Source organism: Ranitomeya variabilis, chromosome 1 (genome assembly GCF_051348905.1).
Source record: "Ranitomeya variabilis isolate aRanVar5 chromosome 1, aRanVar5.hap1, whole genome shotgun sequence".
Taxonomy (NCBI): domain Eukaryota; kingdom Metazoa; phylum Chordata; class Amphibia; order Anura; family Dendrobatidae; genus Ranitomeya; species Ranitomeya variabilis.
Window position 1 is genome coordinate 207,723,500 of NC_135232.1, and position 19,787 is coordinate 207,743,286.

Genomic DNA, 19,787 nt, shown 5'->3' on the forward strand with positions numbered 1-19,787 from the left:
TGGCGGAACTAGCCCGATTATTAAGGGCAAACTCAGCCAACGGCAAGAATGTCACCCAATCGTCCTGATCAGCAGAGACAAAACACCTCAAATAAGCCTCCAAAGTCTGATTGGTTCGCTCCGTCTGTCCATTAGTCTGAGGATGGAAAGCAGACGAAAACGACAAATCAATGCCCATCCTACTACAAAAGGATCGCCAGAACCTGGAAACGAACTGGGATCCTCTGTCTGACGCAATATTCTCAGGGATGCCGTGCAAACGAACCACGTTCTGGAAAAACACAGGAACCAGATCGGAAGAGGAAGGCAGCTTAGGCAAAGGAACCAAATGGACCATCTTGGAGAAGCGATCACATATCACCCAGATAACGGACATGCCCTGAGATAGCGGAAGATCAGAAATGAAATCCATGGAGATATGTGTCCAATGTCTCTTCGGGACAGGCAAGGGCAAGAGCAAACCGCTGGCACGAGAACAGCAAGGCTTGGCTCGAGCACAAGTCCCACAGGACTGCACAAATGACCGCACATCCCTTGACAAGGAAGGCCACCAAAAGGACCTGGCCACCAGATCTCTGGTGCCAAAAATTCCCGGGTGACCTGCCAACACCGAGGAATGAACCTCGGAAATGACTCTGCTAGTCCACTTATCCGGGACAAACAGTCTGTCAGGTGGACAAGACTCAGGCCTATCAGCCTGAAATCTCTGCAACACACGTCGCAGATCCGGAGAAATAGCTGACAAGATAACTCCATCTTTAAGAATACCAACAGGATCAGCGACTTCAGGAGCATCAGGCACAAAGCTCCTAGAAAGAGCATCGGCCTTCACATTCTTTGAACCTGGTAAATACGAGACAACAAAATCAAAGCGGGAGAAAAACAATGACCAGCGGGCCTGTCTCGGATTAAGGCGTTTAGCAGACTCGAGATACATCAGATTTTTGTGATCAGTCAAGACCACCACACGATGCTTAGCACCCTCGAGCCAATGACGCCACTCCTCAAATGCCCATTTCATGGCCAACAACTCCCGATTGCCCACATCATAATTTCGCTCGGCAGGCGAAAACTTCCTAGAGAAAAAGGCACAAGGTTTCATAACAGAGCAACCAGGGCCTCTTTGCGACAAAACGGCCCCTGCTCCAATCTCTGAAGCATCCACCTCAACCTGAAAGGGAAGTGAGACATCGGGCTGGCACAAAACAGGCGCCGAAGTAAACCGGCGTTTCAACTCCTGGAAAGCCTCCACGGCAGCAGGAGCCCAGTTAGCTACATCGGAGCCCTTCTTGGTCATATCCGTCAAAGGTTTCACAATGCTAGAAAAATTAGCGATAAAACGACGGTAGAAGTTAGCGAAACCCAGGAACTTCTGAAGACTCTTAACTGACGAGGGCTGAGTCCAATCAAGAATAGCTCGGACCTTGACTGGGTCCATCTCCACAGCAGAAGGGGAAAAAATGAACCCCAAAAAGGGAACCTTCTGTACACCAAAGAGACATTTTGAGCCCTTGACAAATAACGAATTTTCACGCAAAATTTTAAAGACCAACCTGACCTGCTCCACATGCGAATCCCAATTCTCAGAAAAAACCAAAATATCATCCAGATAAACAATCAAAAATTTATCCAGATACTTCCGGAAAATGTCATGCATAAAGGACTGAAAAACTGAAGGCGCATTGGAGAGCCCAAAAGGCATCACCAAGTACTCAAAATGACCTTCGGGCGTATTGAATGCGGTTTTCCATTCATCACCTTGCTTAATGCGCACAAGGTTGTACGCACCACGAAGGTCTATCTTGGTGAACCACTTGGCACCTTTAATCCGGGCAAACAAGTCAGACAACAGCGGTAAAGGATACTGAAATTTGACAGTGATCTTATTTAAAAGCCGATAATCAATACAAGGCCTCAAAGATCCGTCCTTTTTTGCCACAAAAAAGAATCCCGCACCAAGAGGGGAAGAAGACGGACGAATATGTCCTTTCTCCAGAGACTCCTTGATATATGAACGCATAGCGGTATGTTCAGGTACCGACAGATTAAACAGTCTTCCCTTAGGAAATTTACTGCCTGGGATCAAATCTATAGCACAGTCACAGTCCCTATGAGGAGGCAGTGCACTGGACTCAGACTCACTGAAGACATCCTGATAATCAGACAAATACTCAGGAACTTCCGAAGGCGTAGAAGAAGCAATAGACACAGGCAGGGAATCCCCATGAATACCACGACAGCCCCAACTTGAGACTGACATAGCCTTCCAGTCCAGGACTGGATTATGGGTCTGTAACCATGGCAGCCCTAAAACAACCAAATCATGCATTTTATGTAAAACCAGGAAACGTATCACCTCGCGGTGTTCAGGAGTCATGCACATGGTAACCTGTGTCCAATACTGCGGTTTATTTGCTGCCAATGGCGTAGCATCAATACCCCTAAGAGGAATAGGATTTACTAATGGTTCAAGAGTAAAACCACAGCGCTTAGCAAATGAGAGATCCATGAGACTCAGGGCAGCACCTGAATCTACAAACGCCATGACAGGATAAGATGACAGTGAGCAAATCAAAGTTACAGACAGAATAAATTTAGGTTGCAAATTACCAACGGTGACAGGACTAACAACCTTAGCTATACGTTTAGAGCATGCTGAGATAACATGTGTAGAATCACCACAGTAGTAGCACAAGCCATTCCGGCGTCTATGAATTTTCCGCTCATTTCTAGTCAGGATTCTATCACATTGCATTAAATCAGGTGTCTGTTCAGACAACACCATGAGGGAATTTGCGGTTTTTCTATCACATTGCACCGAATTAGGTGTCTGTTCAGACAACACCATGAGGGAATTTGCGGTTTTGCGTTCCCGCAACCGCCGGTCAATTTGAATAGCCAGTGCCATAGTATCATTCAGACCTGTGGGAATGGGAAAACCCACCATAACATTCTTAATGGCTTCAGAAAGGCCATTTCTAAAATTAGCGGCCAGTGCACACTCGTTCCAATGTGTCAGCACGGACCATTTCCGAAATTTTTGGCAATACACTTCAGCCTCGTCCTGCCCCTGAGACATAGCCAGCAAGGCCTTTTCTGCCTGAATCTCAAGATTGGGTTCCTCATAAAGTAAACCGAGCGCCAGAAAAAACGCATCAATATCAGCCAATGCCGGATCTCCTGGCGCCAGCGAAAAAGCCCAATCCTGAGGGTCGCCCCGTAAGAACGAAATAACTATTTTTACTTGCTGAGCAGAGTCTCCAGATGAACAGGGTCTCAGGGACAAAAACAATTTACAATTATTCATGAAATTCCTAAACTTAAACCTGTCTCCGGAAAACAGTTCAGGAATCGGTATTTTAGGTTCTGACCTAGGATTTCTGATAACATAGTCTTGTATGCCCTGCACACGAGTAGCCAGCTGGTCCACACTTGTAATCAAGGTCTGGACATTCATGTCTGCAGCAAGCATAGCCACTCTGAGGTAAAGGGGAAGAAGAAAAAAAAAAAAAAACTCAGAATCTTCTTTCTTATAATCCCTCTTCTGCAATGCATTAAACATTTAATACTGGCCTGGCAAACTGTTATGACCCCAATGGCGAGGGTCTCAGAGGAACGTGGAAGTCTGCAGAATACAAAAATCCAGCTCATAGGGCAGTGGTAACTGGGTTGACCATATATCTACTCCTAACGCCAACACTAGCAGTAGCCGGGGATCATTCCTACGTTGATTCTAGATGACACGCGCCAGCCGGAGAATCTAGCTACCCCTAGTAGAGGAAAACAAAGACCTTTCTTGCCTCCAGAGAAGGGGACCCCAAAGCTGGATAGAAGCCCCCCACAAATAATAACGGTGAGGTAAGAGGAAATTACAAACACAGAAATGAACCAGGTTTAGCACAGAGAGGCCCGCTTACTGATAGCAGAATAAAGAAAGGTAACTTATATGGTCAACAAAAACCCTATCAAAATCCACACTGGAAATTCAAGAACCCCCGAACCGTCTAACGGTCCGGGGGGAGAACACCAGCCCCCTAGAGCTTCCAGCAAAGGTCAGGATATAGATTTGGAACAAGCTGGACAAAAATACAAAACCAAAACAAATAGCAAAAAGCAAAAGGCAGACTTAGCTGATATAACTGGAACCAGGATCAGTAGACAAGAGCACAGCAGACTAGCTCTGATAACTACGTTGCCAGGCATAGAACTGAAGGTCCAGGGAGCTTATATAGCAACACCCCTAACTAATGACCCAGGTGCGGATAAAAGGAATGACAGAAAAACCAGAGTCAAAAAACTAGTAACCACTAGAGGGAGCAAAAAGCAAATTCACAACAGCGCATCACCACGACTGAAGGAAATGTAGGTCAATGACCTACATTTCATTCATTCGCTGGGGAATTACAAGCACGAGCACACCGCTGCATTAGCAGGGCTCCTGCCTGTAAAATATTTTAACCCCTTCAGATGGATTACTTCGTGGGACGTGACGGTTCAGCTGAGGGTATGTATCTTGTGCGTTTATTATTTTGCCAAGCGAGGGCCTGGAAATGGATTGAGAGAGCAATAAATTATTAAAACAACCGCTGTCTTTATTTCATTAAAATACTTTTAAATCATGTGTGTGTGTGTTTTTTAACCCTTTCAGACAAATGGATTAATAATGGATAGGTGTCATAATTGACGCCTCTCCATTATTAATCTGGCTTAATGTCACCTTACAATAGCAAGGTGGCATTAACCCTTCATTACCCCATATCCCACCGCTACAGGGAGTGGGAAGAGAGTGGCCAAGTGCCAGAATAGGCGCATCTTCCAGATGTGCCTTTTCTGGGGTGGCTGGGGGCAGATGTTTTTAGCCACGGGGGGGCCAATAACCATGGACCCTCTCCTGGCTATTAATATCTGCCCTCAGTCACTGGCTTTACCATTCTGGCGGAGAAAATTACGCGGGAGCCCACGCCAATTTTTTCCTCCATTTAACCCTTTATTTTAGCAGCTACAGCGCTGAAATTTTGCACATACACACTACTAACATTATTACTGTGGAATATGCAAAAAAAAGGGGGATATAAGATGGTTTACTGTATGTAAACCATGTCTCATATCCTGTCGGGTTTGTGAAGGAGAAATGAAAAGCCGGCAATTGAATTACCGACTTTTCACTAACACTGCTGCGTATTTCTCGCAAGTCACACTGCTGGTCCGTGTGGAATCCGTATTTTTCTCGCCCCCATAGACTTTCATTGGCGATTTTTTTGCGCAATACGCTGACAAACGCAGCATGCTGCGATTTTGTACGGCCGTAGAAAGCCGTATAATACTGAACCGTAATATACGGCTGATAGGAGCAGCCCCATTGAGAATAATTGTGCCGTATGTTATGCGAGTGTTACGGACGTAGTTTCTGCGCTCTTACGTCCGTAAAACTCGCCAGTGTGACGCCGGCCTTAGTTAGTGACAGGTTTACTTTAAAATACTCCCAAAAAATAAAATGCAAGTTTTTGAATCACGTTAAATGTATTTGTCATGGATGATATAGAATTGTGGGCTATAAGAATCCTTATCTATTTCTAAAATAGAAATAGTAAATAACAAACCTCATATAAGGAAACCTTGAACCACCATACCATTAATAGATAAATAATAGAATATACTTTCTGTACACCATATATACCAGGGCTGAAAACTAGTGCTTACCCTTAATGCAATCTGCAGGCCGGCACTACAAGTGACACATCAGCAATATGTCCTTCCAGATCTTCTGCAAAATGGAAGGTGACCATGTTTGACTTTACATTAGTGGTCAAAATGGTCACCCGATGGGATCTGCTGTTAAACTGGTGGCACTTAGACTGTTTTTGAAATATTGTTTTGTAATGAGTAGCTATATGGGAAAATGCTTTTACCTTAAATCTCTTTGTGACAGCTGCTGTGCATGTATGGCAGAAGTGCCTTATCTGCATATGGGGTGGTTCAGGAGCTTATCCCGATACACACATCATGGGTACCAGCTGGCATCCAAAAGTAACTGCTATGATTGCAACAGTTTAACCTCTGAATTTCTGTCGAACTTGACACCAGAAGTTCAATTGTGTCTAGTGTTCCAACATTACTGACTTGAGTTATGATGAGCTCAAAGGGTTGGAGATATGGCAAAAACACTCACTCCTGTGATAAAATAGGCAGGAAATGTGTTACCTCAGAAAGCATTATCTATGAACCAATGCTGTTTTGTCTGCATACTCACTTATCATAAGTAACTTATGCTTCCTCTCCTAGCCAGGAGCATTTATCATAAGTAACTTATGCTTCCTCTCCTGGCCAGGAGCTGTTGTCTGGGAAGACAATGAACTAGAGGAGCTCTGCACGGTCGTACTTGTCAAATGAGACAGTATATAGTAGGGGACCATTTATTAGATTATCTCAGCACAGGAACTTTTTTATTTAACTTATCCAATTGTGGAAATTATCCCAAGATCTATTAATTAAAATGTAGTTTGTTTGTCGGACAACCACTTTAATAATTTAAGATATCAGACCCATTATGTTAAAACTGCTTTGAAAGATCCCCAAGAAGCAACAAACATTATTGTTTTAACTTTAACTGTACACATCAATTGATGCCCAAGATGATATAATTTTCAAAATATATCTGCTCCACCCTGGGATGTTTTCGTTTTGTAAGTTATACATACAAGTGTAATCCAGCTTGGTGTGATTTTATTAGTTTTAGTCTTCATCCAACTAACAATTTCCTTCTAGTTTTCTTTTACTATTTCAACTAATATTAAATGTCTTATGTCCCTCTTCCTCCCATTATTTTCCCTCTGTCTTTCTCTCAGAACAAAGAAAAAGAACAAGCCTCTGAACCTCAAGATTCACAACAGTGTGGGCAGCTGTGAGAATATCCCATCTCAGCGCTCACCTCTTCTCTCCGAGCGATCCCTCCGTTCTTTCTTTGTGGGCTACCCATCTTTTCTTCCTTCTACTCCCCCTGTTCACACTGAACCTTCTTCTGCAAGTAAGTCTCCATCTTCCAATTTAACCGGACAAGCAAAACTTTAAGAAAGTCAGAAAATGCTTTTACTACATATTCTGATGGTGCACTATTAGTTTAAAGTACACATTGTGAATTTCAGACCAGTGGGTTGTTGTGTAAAATTTCATGTAGAATTTAATAATCATAATTTTGTACTTGTTTTTTTAAGGTACATATAACAGGAATATGTGTAGATATGCATGACAGTGGTTTCTTAAAATTTACTGAATAACTCGTTAATTTTACATGCAGAATTGTGACATATTATAAAACGGTTGTCCACAATTTTCTACAGTTTTAAAAAAGGGAGACCTTAATGTTCCGGACTCCCGACATTCCTTGGCATTACTGCCTGTTTAACCCTTTGATACCCTTCCTTTTTCAGCAGGGACATCACGTGACCGCTGAAGCCAGTCAGTGGCCACTAATTGGCTGCAGCACTCACGTGACATCACTGCCAGAAGAGGAGATATCAGGAGTTTGGTAGGTCAGTTTATGTTTTTTTTTTATTTTAGGATTACCTGAGGCCCATTTTTAAAATAATAAAATGTTTTAGACAATTGGACAACCCATTAATAGAAAAAGAAAAAAGGAATGTAGTCAGCTTACCGGTCTTATATGAAATCCCCAGACCTGCCAACGCCCAGCACGGTTCGGGGTGAGCGCCCACAGCAAATGAAGACAAACAGAGAAATGATCCAGCTGGAAGTGGAGGCAGTTCAGACTTTGTGGGACTTTATTAGACAACTAAAGCGATAAATAGTTCTTCAAAAAGAAAAATGTTTACATAGCAAACACCTGGCACACCAGTGAGGAGGATCAACGCGTCTCAACTAAGAAGTCTAAGGGTACCGTCTCACAGTGGCATTTTTGTCGCTACGACGGCACGATCCGTGACGTTCCAGCGATATCCATACGATATCGCTGTGTCTGACACGCAGCGGCGATCAGGGACCCCGCTGAGAATCGTACGTCGTAGCAGATCGTTTGAAACTTTATTTCGTCGCTGGATCTCCCGCTGTCATCGCTGGATCGGTGTGTGTGACACCGATGCAGCGATGCGTTCGCTTGTAATTAGGGTAAACATCGGGTTACTAAGCGCAGGGCCGCACTTAGTAACCCGATGTTTACCCTGGTTACCATCGTAAATGTAAAAAAAAACAAACAGTACATACTCACATTCCGGTGTCCGTCAGGTCCCTTGCCGTCTGCTTCCCGCACTGACTGACTGCCGTCCGTAAAGTGAAAGCACAGCACAGCGGTGACGTCACCGCTGTGCTGTGCTTTCACTTTCCGGCCGGCACTCAGTCAGTGCGGGAAGTAGACGGCAAGGGACCTGACGGACACCGGAATGTGAGTATGTACTGTTTGTTTTTTTTTACATTTACGATGGTAACCAGGGTAAACATCGGGTTACTAAGCGCGGCCCTGCGCTTAGCAACCCGATGTTTACCCTGGTTACCCAGGGACCTCGGCATCGTTGGTCGCTGGAGAGCGGTCTGTGTGACAGCTCTCCAGCGACCACACAGCGACTTACCAACGAACACGGCCAGGTTGTATCGCTGGTCGTGATCGTTGGTAAATCGTTTTGTGAGACGGTACCCTTACTCATGATCTACGTAGATCATGAGTAAGACTTCTTAGTTGAGACGCGTTGATCCTCCTCACTGGTGTGCCAGGTGTTTGCTATGTAAACATTTTTCTTTTTGAAGAACTATTTATCGCTTTAGTTGTCTAATAAAGTCCCACAAAGTCTGAACTGCCTCCACTTCCAGCTGGATCATTTCTCTGTTTGAACCCATTAATAGAGGTATTCCCTTCTCAATGTCAAAGACTCTATTCCAATATACAGTAGATATATTTATTATTATTATTATTATTATTACATTAGCAAATCCCTCCAATTAGAAATTTCAGCAGTACGTTAGGTATCCATGATTGCGACCACTAACAGCTAACATATCGAAGCTACTACAATACCCTACATGAGGTAAGCAAGACAGCAAATCAAAAGAACTGTACTACATTTTTAATTAGAGGTATTTTCTATTAATAATAAATAATAATAATAATAATAATAATAATAATAATAATAATACCTACTACATATTAAGATAATATCTTGGAGATGGGAATACCCCTTTAAGTCTCCAAAATTCAACATTTAATTTGCCTTTAGGGCGCAATATACAGCAACATAAAACAATAAAGCACATTTCGATAAAAAAAGTCCCCTGGACTCATGTGTAGTCAATAGATGTCTTTTTATTCAGTGTGTCATTTGCTATACAACCACAGTAAGTGTTGCTTGTGACTGTTATACCCCAGAGCTAATTAAATCTAACTTGTGACATTGCATGTGTGAAAGGTCCTGGGAGGTCTGTAGTGAAGATGCTCATTTTGAAGTGTCTGAAGATCACAGATCTCTAAGACCTTGCACTTATTTTTAATACACGATTTTCAGCATATACAGCGATTTTATGATGTAACAATATAAAGCAGAAATATCTATTTTAATAATGCATGCAATATAACTATGAATAGTTATTATTAAAATGTAAATTGCAATAGTTAAAAGAACTTGCTCTCAAGACGTACAACATATAATCACACAAGATATACACTCACCGGCCACTTTATTAGGTACACCTGTCCAACTTCTTGTTAACACTTAATTTCTAATCAGCCAATCAATCACATGGCGGCAACTCAGTGCATTTAGGCATGTAGACATGGTCAAGACAATCTCCTGCAGTTCAAACCGAGCATCAGTATGGGGAAGAAAGGTGATTTGAGTGCCTTTGAACGTGGCATGGTTGTTGGTGCCAGAAGGGCTGGTCTGAGTATTTCAGAAACTGCTGATCTACTGGGATTTTCATGCACAACCATCTCTAGGGTTTACAGAGAATGGTCTGAAAAAGAAAAAAAATCCAGTGAGCGGCAGTTCTGTGGGCGGAAATGCCTTGTTGATGCCAGAGGTCAGAGGAGAATGGGCAGACTGGTTCGAGCTGATAGAAAGGCAACAGTGACTCAAATCGCCACCCGTTACAACCAAGGTAGGCCTAAGAGCATCTCTGAACGCACAGTGCGTCGAACTTTGAGGCAGATGGGCTACAGCAGCAGAAGACCACACCGGGTACCACTCCTTTCAGCTAAGAACAGGAAACTGAGGCTACAATTTGTACAAGCTCATCGAAATTGGACAGTAGAAGATTGGAAAAACGTTGCTTGGTCTGATGAGTCTCGATTTCTGCTGCGACATTCGGATGGTAGGGTCAGAATTTGGCGTAAACAACATGAAAGCATGGATCCATCCTGCCTTGTATGGAGCATCTTTGGGATGTGCAGCCGACAAATCTGCGGCAACTGTGTGATGCCATCATGTCAATATGGACCAAAATCTCTGAGGAATGCTTCCAGCACCTTGTTGAATCTATGCCACGAAGAATTGAGGCAGTTCTGAAGGCAAAAGGGGGTCCAACCCGTTACTAGCATGGTGTACCTAATAAAGTGGCCGGTGAGTGTATATACAATGAAATAAGGTGCTTATTGGTATCAGTGCCCCAGAGGAAAGGTTTGGTCTCACCTAAATCCTCTCAGTTATGCACCGTCCACTGTTGGATCTGAAGGAACAAGGTCACACAGGAGAGATAACCCTATTCCTGCATTCCGCTTTTGCTCAGCATATCTTCTGCCCTTACAAGGGCAGTACCCAAGTGTATACCTTAATAATGTAATGATACCCCTACAAAAAATTCCCGCCCTGGAAGTGAGACCGAACTGGTACCATTAAGCACCTTTGTCACAACTCTGTTGTCGGGTGTCCCAGGACCAGGGGCTCCTTCCCTGTCCCTAACACTAGGGGTGCCCTAGCTCACCCTGTTCCCCAGATTACTTCTGATGCTGAAGATACCAGGGCCATGTAACTTGCCATGGCTTTTGAATCTGTCCTCAATCTGTACCCATCCCCCACCCATGGAAGAGGGGAGTAGTAGTGTACTGTAATACACTAACCAGACTACAAGGTAATACGAACAGGGGTAACAAAAAATACCAAACATACAAATGTTCTCACTCAAACAACAGAGGTAAACACTGAGCATGGAGGATGGGGTTAAACCAAAGGAAGAGAACCAAGGAAATTATCACACACTCAAAACCTAGCAGCAGTCACAGATAAATCCACCAAATACCTTCTCCAATAAATCCACCTAAAACCTCCAGCCATGCAGCAAAAACTAACTCTGAAAATGAGAGCTAGCCAGGACCCAGTTTGTATAGGATATGGTAATGGCTGACAGTGCACAGCTGAGAGCCTTAAAGCAGGAGAGCTTCCAGGAGCATCTCAACTGAGCAGATTAACCCCTGCAATCCTAAAAGAAACTTGCACTGTTTAATATGAAGGTGTAGTGCTTGTAAACAGTGCAGGAGTAGGAGAAATCAGACGCTGCGGTCTTCTGGCTCCTCTCTGTCGCGGTAAACCCGTGATAACCTTATTTCAATGTACATATCGTGTGTGATTATGTGTTTTACATCTTGAGCTCAGGTTCTTTAACTATTGGAATTGACATTTTAATAATAACTTAAAAGTTGTATTTTGTTCATTATTAACCCTTTTACGTCAGGGCCTTTTTTCCGTTTGCATTTCTGTTTTCTGTTCACCTTTTCCCAGAGCCATAACTTTTTTCTTTTTCCGTCAATATGGCTATGTGAGGGCTTGTTTTTTGCAGGACGAGTTATAATTTTGAACAACACCATTGATTTTACCATACAGTGTACTAAAAAAACAGGAACAAAATTCCAAGGGCTGTGAAATAGCAAAAATAAAGAATAATTGCCCAATTGTTTTTTTCTTTACCATGTTCACCAAATGCTAAAACTGATCTGCCACTATGATTCTCCAAGTATTTACGAGTTTGTAGATACCAAATATGTCTAGGTTATTTTTTATTTAAGTGTTAAAAAAAATCCAAAGTTTGTTAAAAAAAATTGCGTAATATTCCGAGACCCATAGCATCTCCATTTTTCAGGATCTAGGGCTGGGTGAGGGCTTATTTTTTGCACGCTGAGCTGACATTTTTATTGATACCATTTTGGGCTAGATATGATGTTTTGATCGCCTGTTATTGCATTTTATTGCAATGTTGTGGCGACTAAAAAAATTGTAATTCTGATGTTTTGAGTTTTTTTCTCATTATGTCGTCTACCAATCTGATTAATTCTTTTTATATTTTGATACATCAGGTGTTTCTGAACGTGGCAATACCTAATATGTGTATTTTTAATTTTTTTTTATTATTTTATTTTATTTAAGGCAAAGGGGGGATTTTAACGTTTGTATTTTTTAAAATATTTTTCAAAACTTTTTTTTTTACTTGCTTAAATAATCTCCATAGGAGACTAGAAGCTGAAATCATCTGATCACTTGTGCTACACAGAGTAGGGCTTCAACCCTGCTCTGTGTAGCAGAAATGTTCATCTGTTATGAACGCCGGACACTGGGTGGCGCTCATAGCAGATCAGCTATGACAACCATAGTGGTCTTCTGCAGAACCCAGGTTGTCATGCCAACCCATCAGCAACCCGTGGTCACCAATGGGAGGAGTTTGTGACTTGCTTCCCATTCGTGCATCTTAAATGCCGCTGTCAGAGATTGACAGCGGCATTTAACATGTGAACAGCCACGGGTGGATCGCAATTCCACCCGCGGCTGTTAGGGGCACATGTCAACTGATCAAATCAGCTGACATGGCCATAAAAGATGTGGGCTCATCGCCGGAGCCCACATAAAAAGGGTAGACCAGGCATGCGCCGTACATATGCGGCGCATGCCGTAAAGGGGTTAAAAGAGATCATTATGCTATATATTGTTATTTTCATCTGAAAAGATAATAGTGCCATTTTGATTAATTGGAAATATTGCTTTATTAAGATTTTATAATGTACCCCTTGGACTGAACATCTCCTTCACTCATTGTCTTTCTTCATGCAAGGCTTGGTTGTATGGAGCTGAGAGTGAAGATGTAGATGTTCTCATGTGTATGAAGCTTTATACTAGGAGTTACTGGGAGCAATTTGCATCATGCAAAAATAATAGTCGCAAATGTTGGGATCATTCTATAGAGATAAGGCTTTATCTCTACTATACCCAGGGAAGTTCTGACAAAGGGTATTGCAACTTTTAGGCCGGGATCACACACAGCGAGAAACGGCCGAGTCTCGCAGGTTAAAACCAAACTCTGGCACCAGCACTCCAGAGCGGAGCGTGTAGCCGGACAGCAATACATGGAGCTGCACGCTCCGCTCCAGAGTGCCGGTGCCAGAGTTTGTTTTTAACCTGCGAGACTCGGCCGTATCTCGCTGTAGTGTGACTATGGCCTTAATTGCATTATTGCACTGATATTTCTGTTCAAATTCTACCAAGTACAACATCTGCAAGGAGTTTGTATGTTGTCCCCATGTTTGCGTGGGTTTCCTCCGGGTACTCCGATTTCGTCCCACACACCAAAGACATACTTACGGGAAATTTAGATTGTGAGTCCCATTAAAGACATAATTATGATGGCTATAAAGCGTTGAAGAATTAATGGCGCTATATAAGTGAGTGAAATAAACAAATAAATATTTCAATTAATGCCAGCTATACACCAACATGTAATATGTACAACCAAAAATGTATAATTATACCCTTACTTTATTCTTTCCGAATGAATGCTTTGCTTCTCTTCCCTCTTAGATGCAGTTACTTTTTCAATTCTTCATTAATTAGGTATACTTGGACCTCTTTGTCTATGTATAAAATGATAAGAAGTAGGGTGCAAAAAAGTGCCTGAAAGAAACCTCTGAACAGAGAAGAAAAGATTCAATCTGAATGATCCTATTTAATGTCAAGAGAACATCTGAAACTACTTTGCTTTATTGGTTTATGTAAAGCATCTTAAGAAAATGCATAGCAGATCTGGCACTAACGTATGGTATGATTGAAAGGAACACTTTAAATGTGACTGTTGGATTTGCACCTGCACACTGTCTGAAAACAGATCTTTGGCTTCTGCAATTAGAGGTGTGTGGGAAGTGTGTATTCATGTAATACCTTTTATGACTGGCAATACAGGACTTTGATATGCTCCCACTCTAACAGTGATTCATAAAGAGATTGGCATGTTGGCGCCATACAATTAAACGGCTTTGCTACCTAGAGTCTTAAGTGTAGTCTTAACTCCCACATCAGAAACAAATATACAGTACAGAGGGTTCAAGGAGACTACAAAGTACAAAACTTTAAGATTAAATCTAATAAAAGCATACCCTCTGTCTAGGAATTATTGGCTTCCAGCACAATGTTTAGAACATCTTCAGAACATCCCGGACATTTTCATCAAATATAACAAAACATGTTTTTCCCAGATATAGCTAAGAGACAACTAAGTGACCGGCTTCAATATAAGTCCTTTATCAGGGTACAGGAAGAAAAAATATTAAATACATTTTCTACTTTTGTGTTACTATTAAATAACTTTTACTGAAGCTGGACTTGTCCTCCAGGAGTCCGTAGACAGACAAGACTTTAAAGGGAATCCATCAGTAGGATCAACCTCCTAAGTCATCTACATGGGCATGTAGGTCATAGGAAGCTGAATAACATAATATCTTGATATCTGCGATCTGATGTCTTATTCCAGAGAAATCAATGTTTTTCTTATATGTAAGCGAGTTGTTCAGGACTATGGGCTGTACATAGATCTGTATGAGGATCTGCCTCCAGAGATTATTTTTAATAAAAGTTGACTTGATCCCACTGACAGATTTGCTTTCAGAGTTAAAAGTTTAATAGTTAACCAGAATACTTGCTGGGTTACTCTAAGATGAATAAAGCAATGGCCAACCCCAACAATAAATGAAGAAACATAAATTGAATCCAGTGGTTATGGTGTGTTTTATTGATGGCTCATTCATGCTACATTCCCATGATGAGTTGTTTTTGTGTGGTATATTTTTTAAAAAAATGCAAGAAATCTATTTTATTTAAAAGGTGCTGAAATGCTGCAGAAAATATCACACATCAAAAATTCTCCAAAAGCTCATTGTGGGAACGTAGCCTTACACTCACACATTAGATGGACTTACATTTTGTATGTTCTTATGGTCAATTCAGTCTTTTATGCTTGCTAAAAAAATCTTACATTAAAGTAAAAAGAATGAACTAAATGAAGTGGAATTAGAAGTCAATGACACTGGTTAGACAAGCCATTATTTTAGTTCAAGAGATAACAGCAGCCCTATGCAGAAAGCTAGTTTTCTTCTCTTCTTTCAGTGACTTTACATTCTTGTTTTCAACAGTTTTTGGTTCATTTTTTTAATTAATATGCTTAAGTCCCTGAACGTTTTCATTGGGTTCTTTTGTTGTGTTTTCCTATTACAAGTTATGTGATTCATAACTTATTTGATTCCAATATTTTTCTTAGAGCCTCCAACTTATTATATCAAAAAAGCAACAAAAAGTGCCACCAAATAATTCAATATACCTTTCGGCCTTTTTCAGGCATCAGTGTGTCTGATGTGTGTGGTGACAGCTTTCACTCATACCAGAGACACTTACGAACATAGACCCAAGTGAATGGGTCTGTGCATATGTCAGTGTGTTTCCACACAAAATTCTCAAAAAATGGTCAACATTTTGTTTTAAAATGCATATGACACAAAAACCTGACATAAAGAGTAACTGACGTTTTAATTTTTATTTCAACAACGCACTTGGAATTTTTTTCCCGCTTTCCAGTGCATAACATGATAAAATAGAGTCATTCAAAGTATAACTCATCTCGCAAAAAACAAGCCATGATATGGCTATGGAGACAGAAAAATAAAAAAGTTATGAATTTTTGAATAAAGAGAGGAAAAACCAAAGTGCAAAAATGAAAAATCGCAAGGTCGTAATGAGGTTAAAACATGAAAGAAGAAAACCACAGCATTAAAACACAGTAAAAATAAGTAAAAGAAAAAAAAAAGCAGTAAAGAGGCAAGTAACTAGTGCTGAGCTAACGTGCTCAGATGTAGCGCTATCCGAGCATGCTCAGGTGTTATCCGAGCATCGCGGGGGCTCGAGTAATTTGTTTCAGTTAGACCGGGGTCACAATAGCGAGTGCAATGCAAGAAACTCGTGCGAGTCTCTCACACCTCAATACCCAGCACTGCCACCGGCACTCAGGAACGGAGCGTTCAGCTGCATAGAAATACATGCAGCCGCATGCTCTGGTCCTGAGTGCCGGCGGCAGTGCTGGGAATTGATGCGAGAGACTCATGCGAGTTTCTCGCATTGCACTCACAAGTGTGACCCCGGCCTTAGACAGCCACAACTCATGCAGAGATTGCCTAGAAAACATCATGCAGCCACGGGGACTCGATCATACTTGTATTACTTGAGCCCCCACAATACTCGGATAACACCTGAGCATGTGTTGTGACAGTGACATAGCCGCGACACCTGCAGTTGCGACGCCAGGCGGCTGATCAGCCGGCGCGCTCCATGTATCCAGGTTGCCTCTGCAGCTTATTCGGCAAGCGCCAATATTTTGTGAAAGCCTGGAGCCCCCTGCAAATCCACTGCTGCGATGCGATGGCCTCCGGGAAAATGACCGCTGGGAGCGGCGCATGCCGAGATCTCAATCTGCACATGTGCCGCTTCCGGACGCCATTTTCCCAGAGGCCATCCATCACAGGAATGGAAGCGCGGGGTCTCCTGACTTTCACAAAATATCGGTGGAGCCCCAGCACCACTGAGCACCGCCGAATACTGCCGCACCAGCCTGGGAAGGGAGTGTGATCATCGTCCAGCAGCGTCGGACCACCGCAGAATCACCGGACTCCTACTGCCGCCACACTAGAGGTAAGTATATTCCAACTATAAGACGCACCCCCATTTTCCCTAAAAAATTTTTTTGGGAAAAAAGTGCGTCTTATAGTCTGAAAAATACAGTAATTAACTGAGACGCCTGTTACCACAGATTCTTGATTTTTGGACAGTTCAAATAAATGTGAATTGTCACTTTTTTCCCACAATTTTCTCCTGCAGTTAGGGATCCTTCTCACTGAGAGAAATACGTCCGAATCTCGCATGTTAAAACCCTGCTCTGGCGTCGGCACTCCAGAGTGGAGTGTGCGGCCGCCCAGCAATACATGGAGCTGCACGCTCTGCTCTGGCAAAGCAGGATTTTAACCTGCGAGACTCGGACGTATTTTACGCAAGTGAGAAGGAGCCTTTAGAGGAATAAGTTGAATTCATTTTAGAAAGTCTAATTGGTGTATAATACCAACTGGTAAGAGTCTTATAATATGATTCTTGGAGGGACACACAGATATTAGATGTTAACCCATTTCTAACCTCAGACGGGATAGTACGTCCGAGGTCAGATCCCCTGCTTTGATGTGGGCTCCGGTGGTGAGCCCACATCAAAGCCGCGACATGTCAGCTGTTCAAAACCCGCGCAATAGCGGCGAGTGAAATCGCGATCCACCCTCCTCTATTAACCCCTTTACCCCCAAGGGTGGTTTGCACGTTAATGACCAGGCCAATTTTTACAATTCTGACCACTGTCCCTTTATGAGGTTATAACTCTGGAACGCTTCAACGGATCTTGGCGATTCTGACATTGTTTTCTCGTGAGATATTGTACTTCATGTTAGTGGTAAAATTTATTCAATATAACTTGCGTTTATTTGTGAAAAAAACGGAAATTTGGCGAAAATTTTGAAAATGTCGCAATTTTCCAACTTTGAATTCTTATGCCCTTAAATCACAGAGATATGTCACGCAAAATACTTAATAAGTAACATTTCCCACATGTCTACTTTACATCAGCACAATTTTGGAACCAACATTTTTTTTTGTTAGGGAGTTATAAGGGATAAAAGTTGACCAGAAATTTCTCAATTTTACAACACCATTTTTTTTTAGGGACCACATGTCATTTGAAGTCATTTTGAGGGGTCTATATGATAGAAAATACCCAAGTGTGACACCATTCTAAAAACTGCACCCCTCAAGGTGCTCAAAACCACATTCAAGAAGTTTATTAACCCTTCAGGTGTTTCACAGGAATTTTTGGAATGTTTAAATAAAAATGAACATTTAATAACTTTTTTTCACACAAAATTTATTTCAGCTCCAATTTGTTTTATTTTACTAAGGGTAACAGGAGAAAATGGACCCCAAAACTTGTTGTACAATTTGTTCTGAGTACGCTGATACCCCATATGTGGGGGTAAACCACTGTTTGGGCACATGGCAGAGCTTGGAAGGAAAGGAGCGCCATTTGACTTTTCAATGCAAAATTGACTGGAATTGAGATGGGATGCCATGTTGCATTTGGAGAGCCCCTGATGTGCCTAAACATTGAAACCCCCCACAAGTGACACCATTTTGGAAAGTAGACCCCCTAAGGAACTTATCTAGATGTGTGGTGAGCCCTTTGACCCACCAAGTGCTTCACAGAAGTTTATAATGCAGAGCCGTAAAAATAAAAAATCATATTTTTTCACAAAAATGATCTTTTCGCCCCAATTTTTTATTTTCCCAAGAGTAAGAGAAGAAATTGGACCCCAAAAATTGTTGTACAATTTGTCCTGAGTACGCTGATACCCCATATGTGGGGGTAAACCATTGTTTTGGCGCATGGCAGAGCTCGGAAGGGAAGGAGCGCCATTTGACTTTTCAATGCAAAATTGACTGGAATTGAGATGGACGCCATGATGCGTTTGGAAAGCCCCTGATGTGCCTAAACATTGAAACCCCCCATAAGTGACACCATTTTTGAAAGTAGACCCCCTAAGGAACTTATCTAGATGTGTGGTGAGCACTTTGACCCACCAAGTGCTTCACAGAAGTTTATAATGCAGAGCCGTAAAAATAAAAAATCATATTTTTTCACAAAAATGATCTTTTCGCCCCAATTTTTTATTTTCCCAAGAGTAAGAGAAGAAATTGGACCCCAAAAATTGTTGTACAATTTGTCCTGAGTACGCTGATACCCCATATGTGGGTGTAAACCATTTTTTGGGCACATGGCAGAGCTCAGAAGGAAAGGAGCACCATTTGACTTTTCAATGCAAAATTGACTGGAATTGAGATGGGACGCCATGTTGCGTTTGGAGAGCCCCTGATGTGCCTAAACATTGAAACCCCCAACAAGTGACACCATTTTGGAAAGTAGACCCCTTAAGGAACTTATCTAGATGTGTGGTGAGCACTTTGACCCAACAAGTGCTTCACAGAAGTTTATAATGCAGAGCCGTAAAAATAAAAAATCATATTTTTTCACAAAAATGATCTTTTCGCCCCCAATTTTTTATTTTCCCAAGGGTAAGAGAAGAAATTGGACCCTAAAAGTTGTTGTGCAATTTGTCCTGAATATGCTGATACCCCATATGTGGGGGTAAACGACTGTTTGGGCGCATGGCAGAGCTCGGAAGGGAAGGAGCGCCATTTGACTTTTCAATGCAAAATTGACTGGAATTGAGATGGGACACCATGTCGCGTTTGGAGAGCCCCTGATGTGCCTAACCATTAAAACCCCCCACAAGTGACACCATTTTGGAAAGTAGACCCCCTAATGAACTTATCTAGATGTGTTTTGAGAGCTTTGAACCCCCAAGTGTTTCACTACAGTTTATAACGCAGAGCCGTGAAAATAAAAATTCTTTTTTTTCAGAAAAATGATTTTTTAGCCCCCAGTTTTGTATTTTCCCA

The 19,787-nt window shown here is 42.0% G+C and overlaps 1 protein-coding gene across 2 annotated transcripts in view; it reads left to right on the plus strand.

The window, feature by feature from the left end:
• KSR2 (kinase suppressor of ras 2) overlaps nt 1-19,787 on the plus strand; it is a 788,417-nt gene that overhangs the window by 426,465 nt on the left and 342,165 nt on the right. For both annotated transcript variants that reach the window (XM_077292285.1, XM_077292289.1), the window contains exon 5: nt 6,846-7,024. In XM_077292285.1, the coding sequence (XP_077148400.1) occupies nt 6,846-7,024 (179 nt within the window). The remainder of the gene's footprint in view (nt 1-6,845; nt 7,025-19,787) is intronic.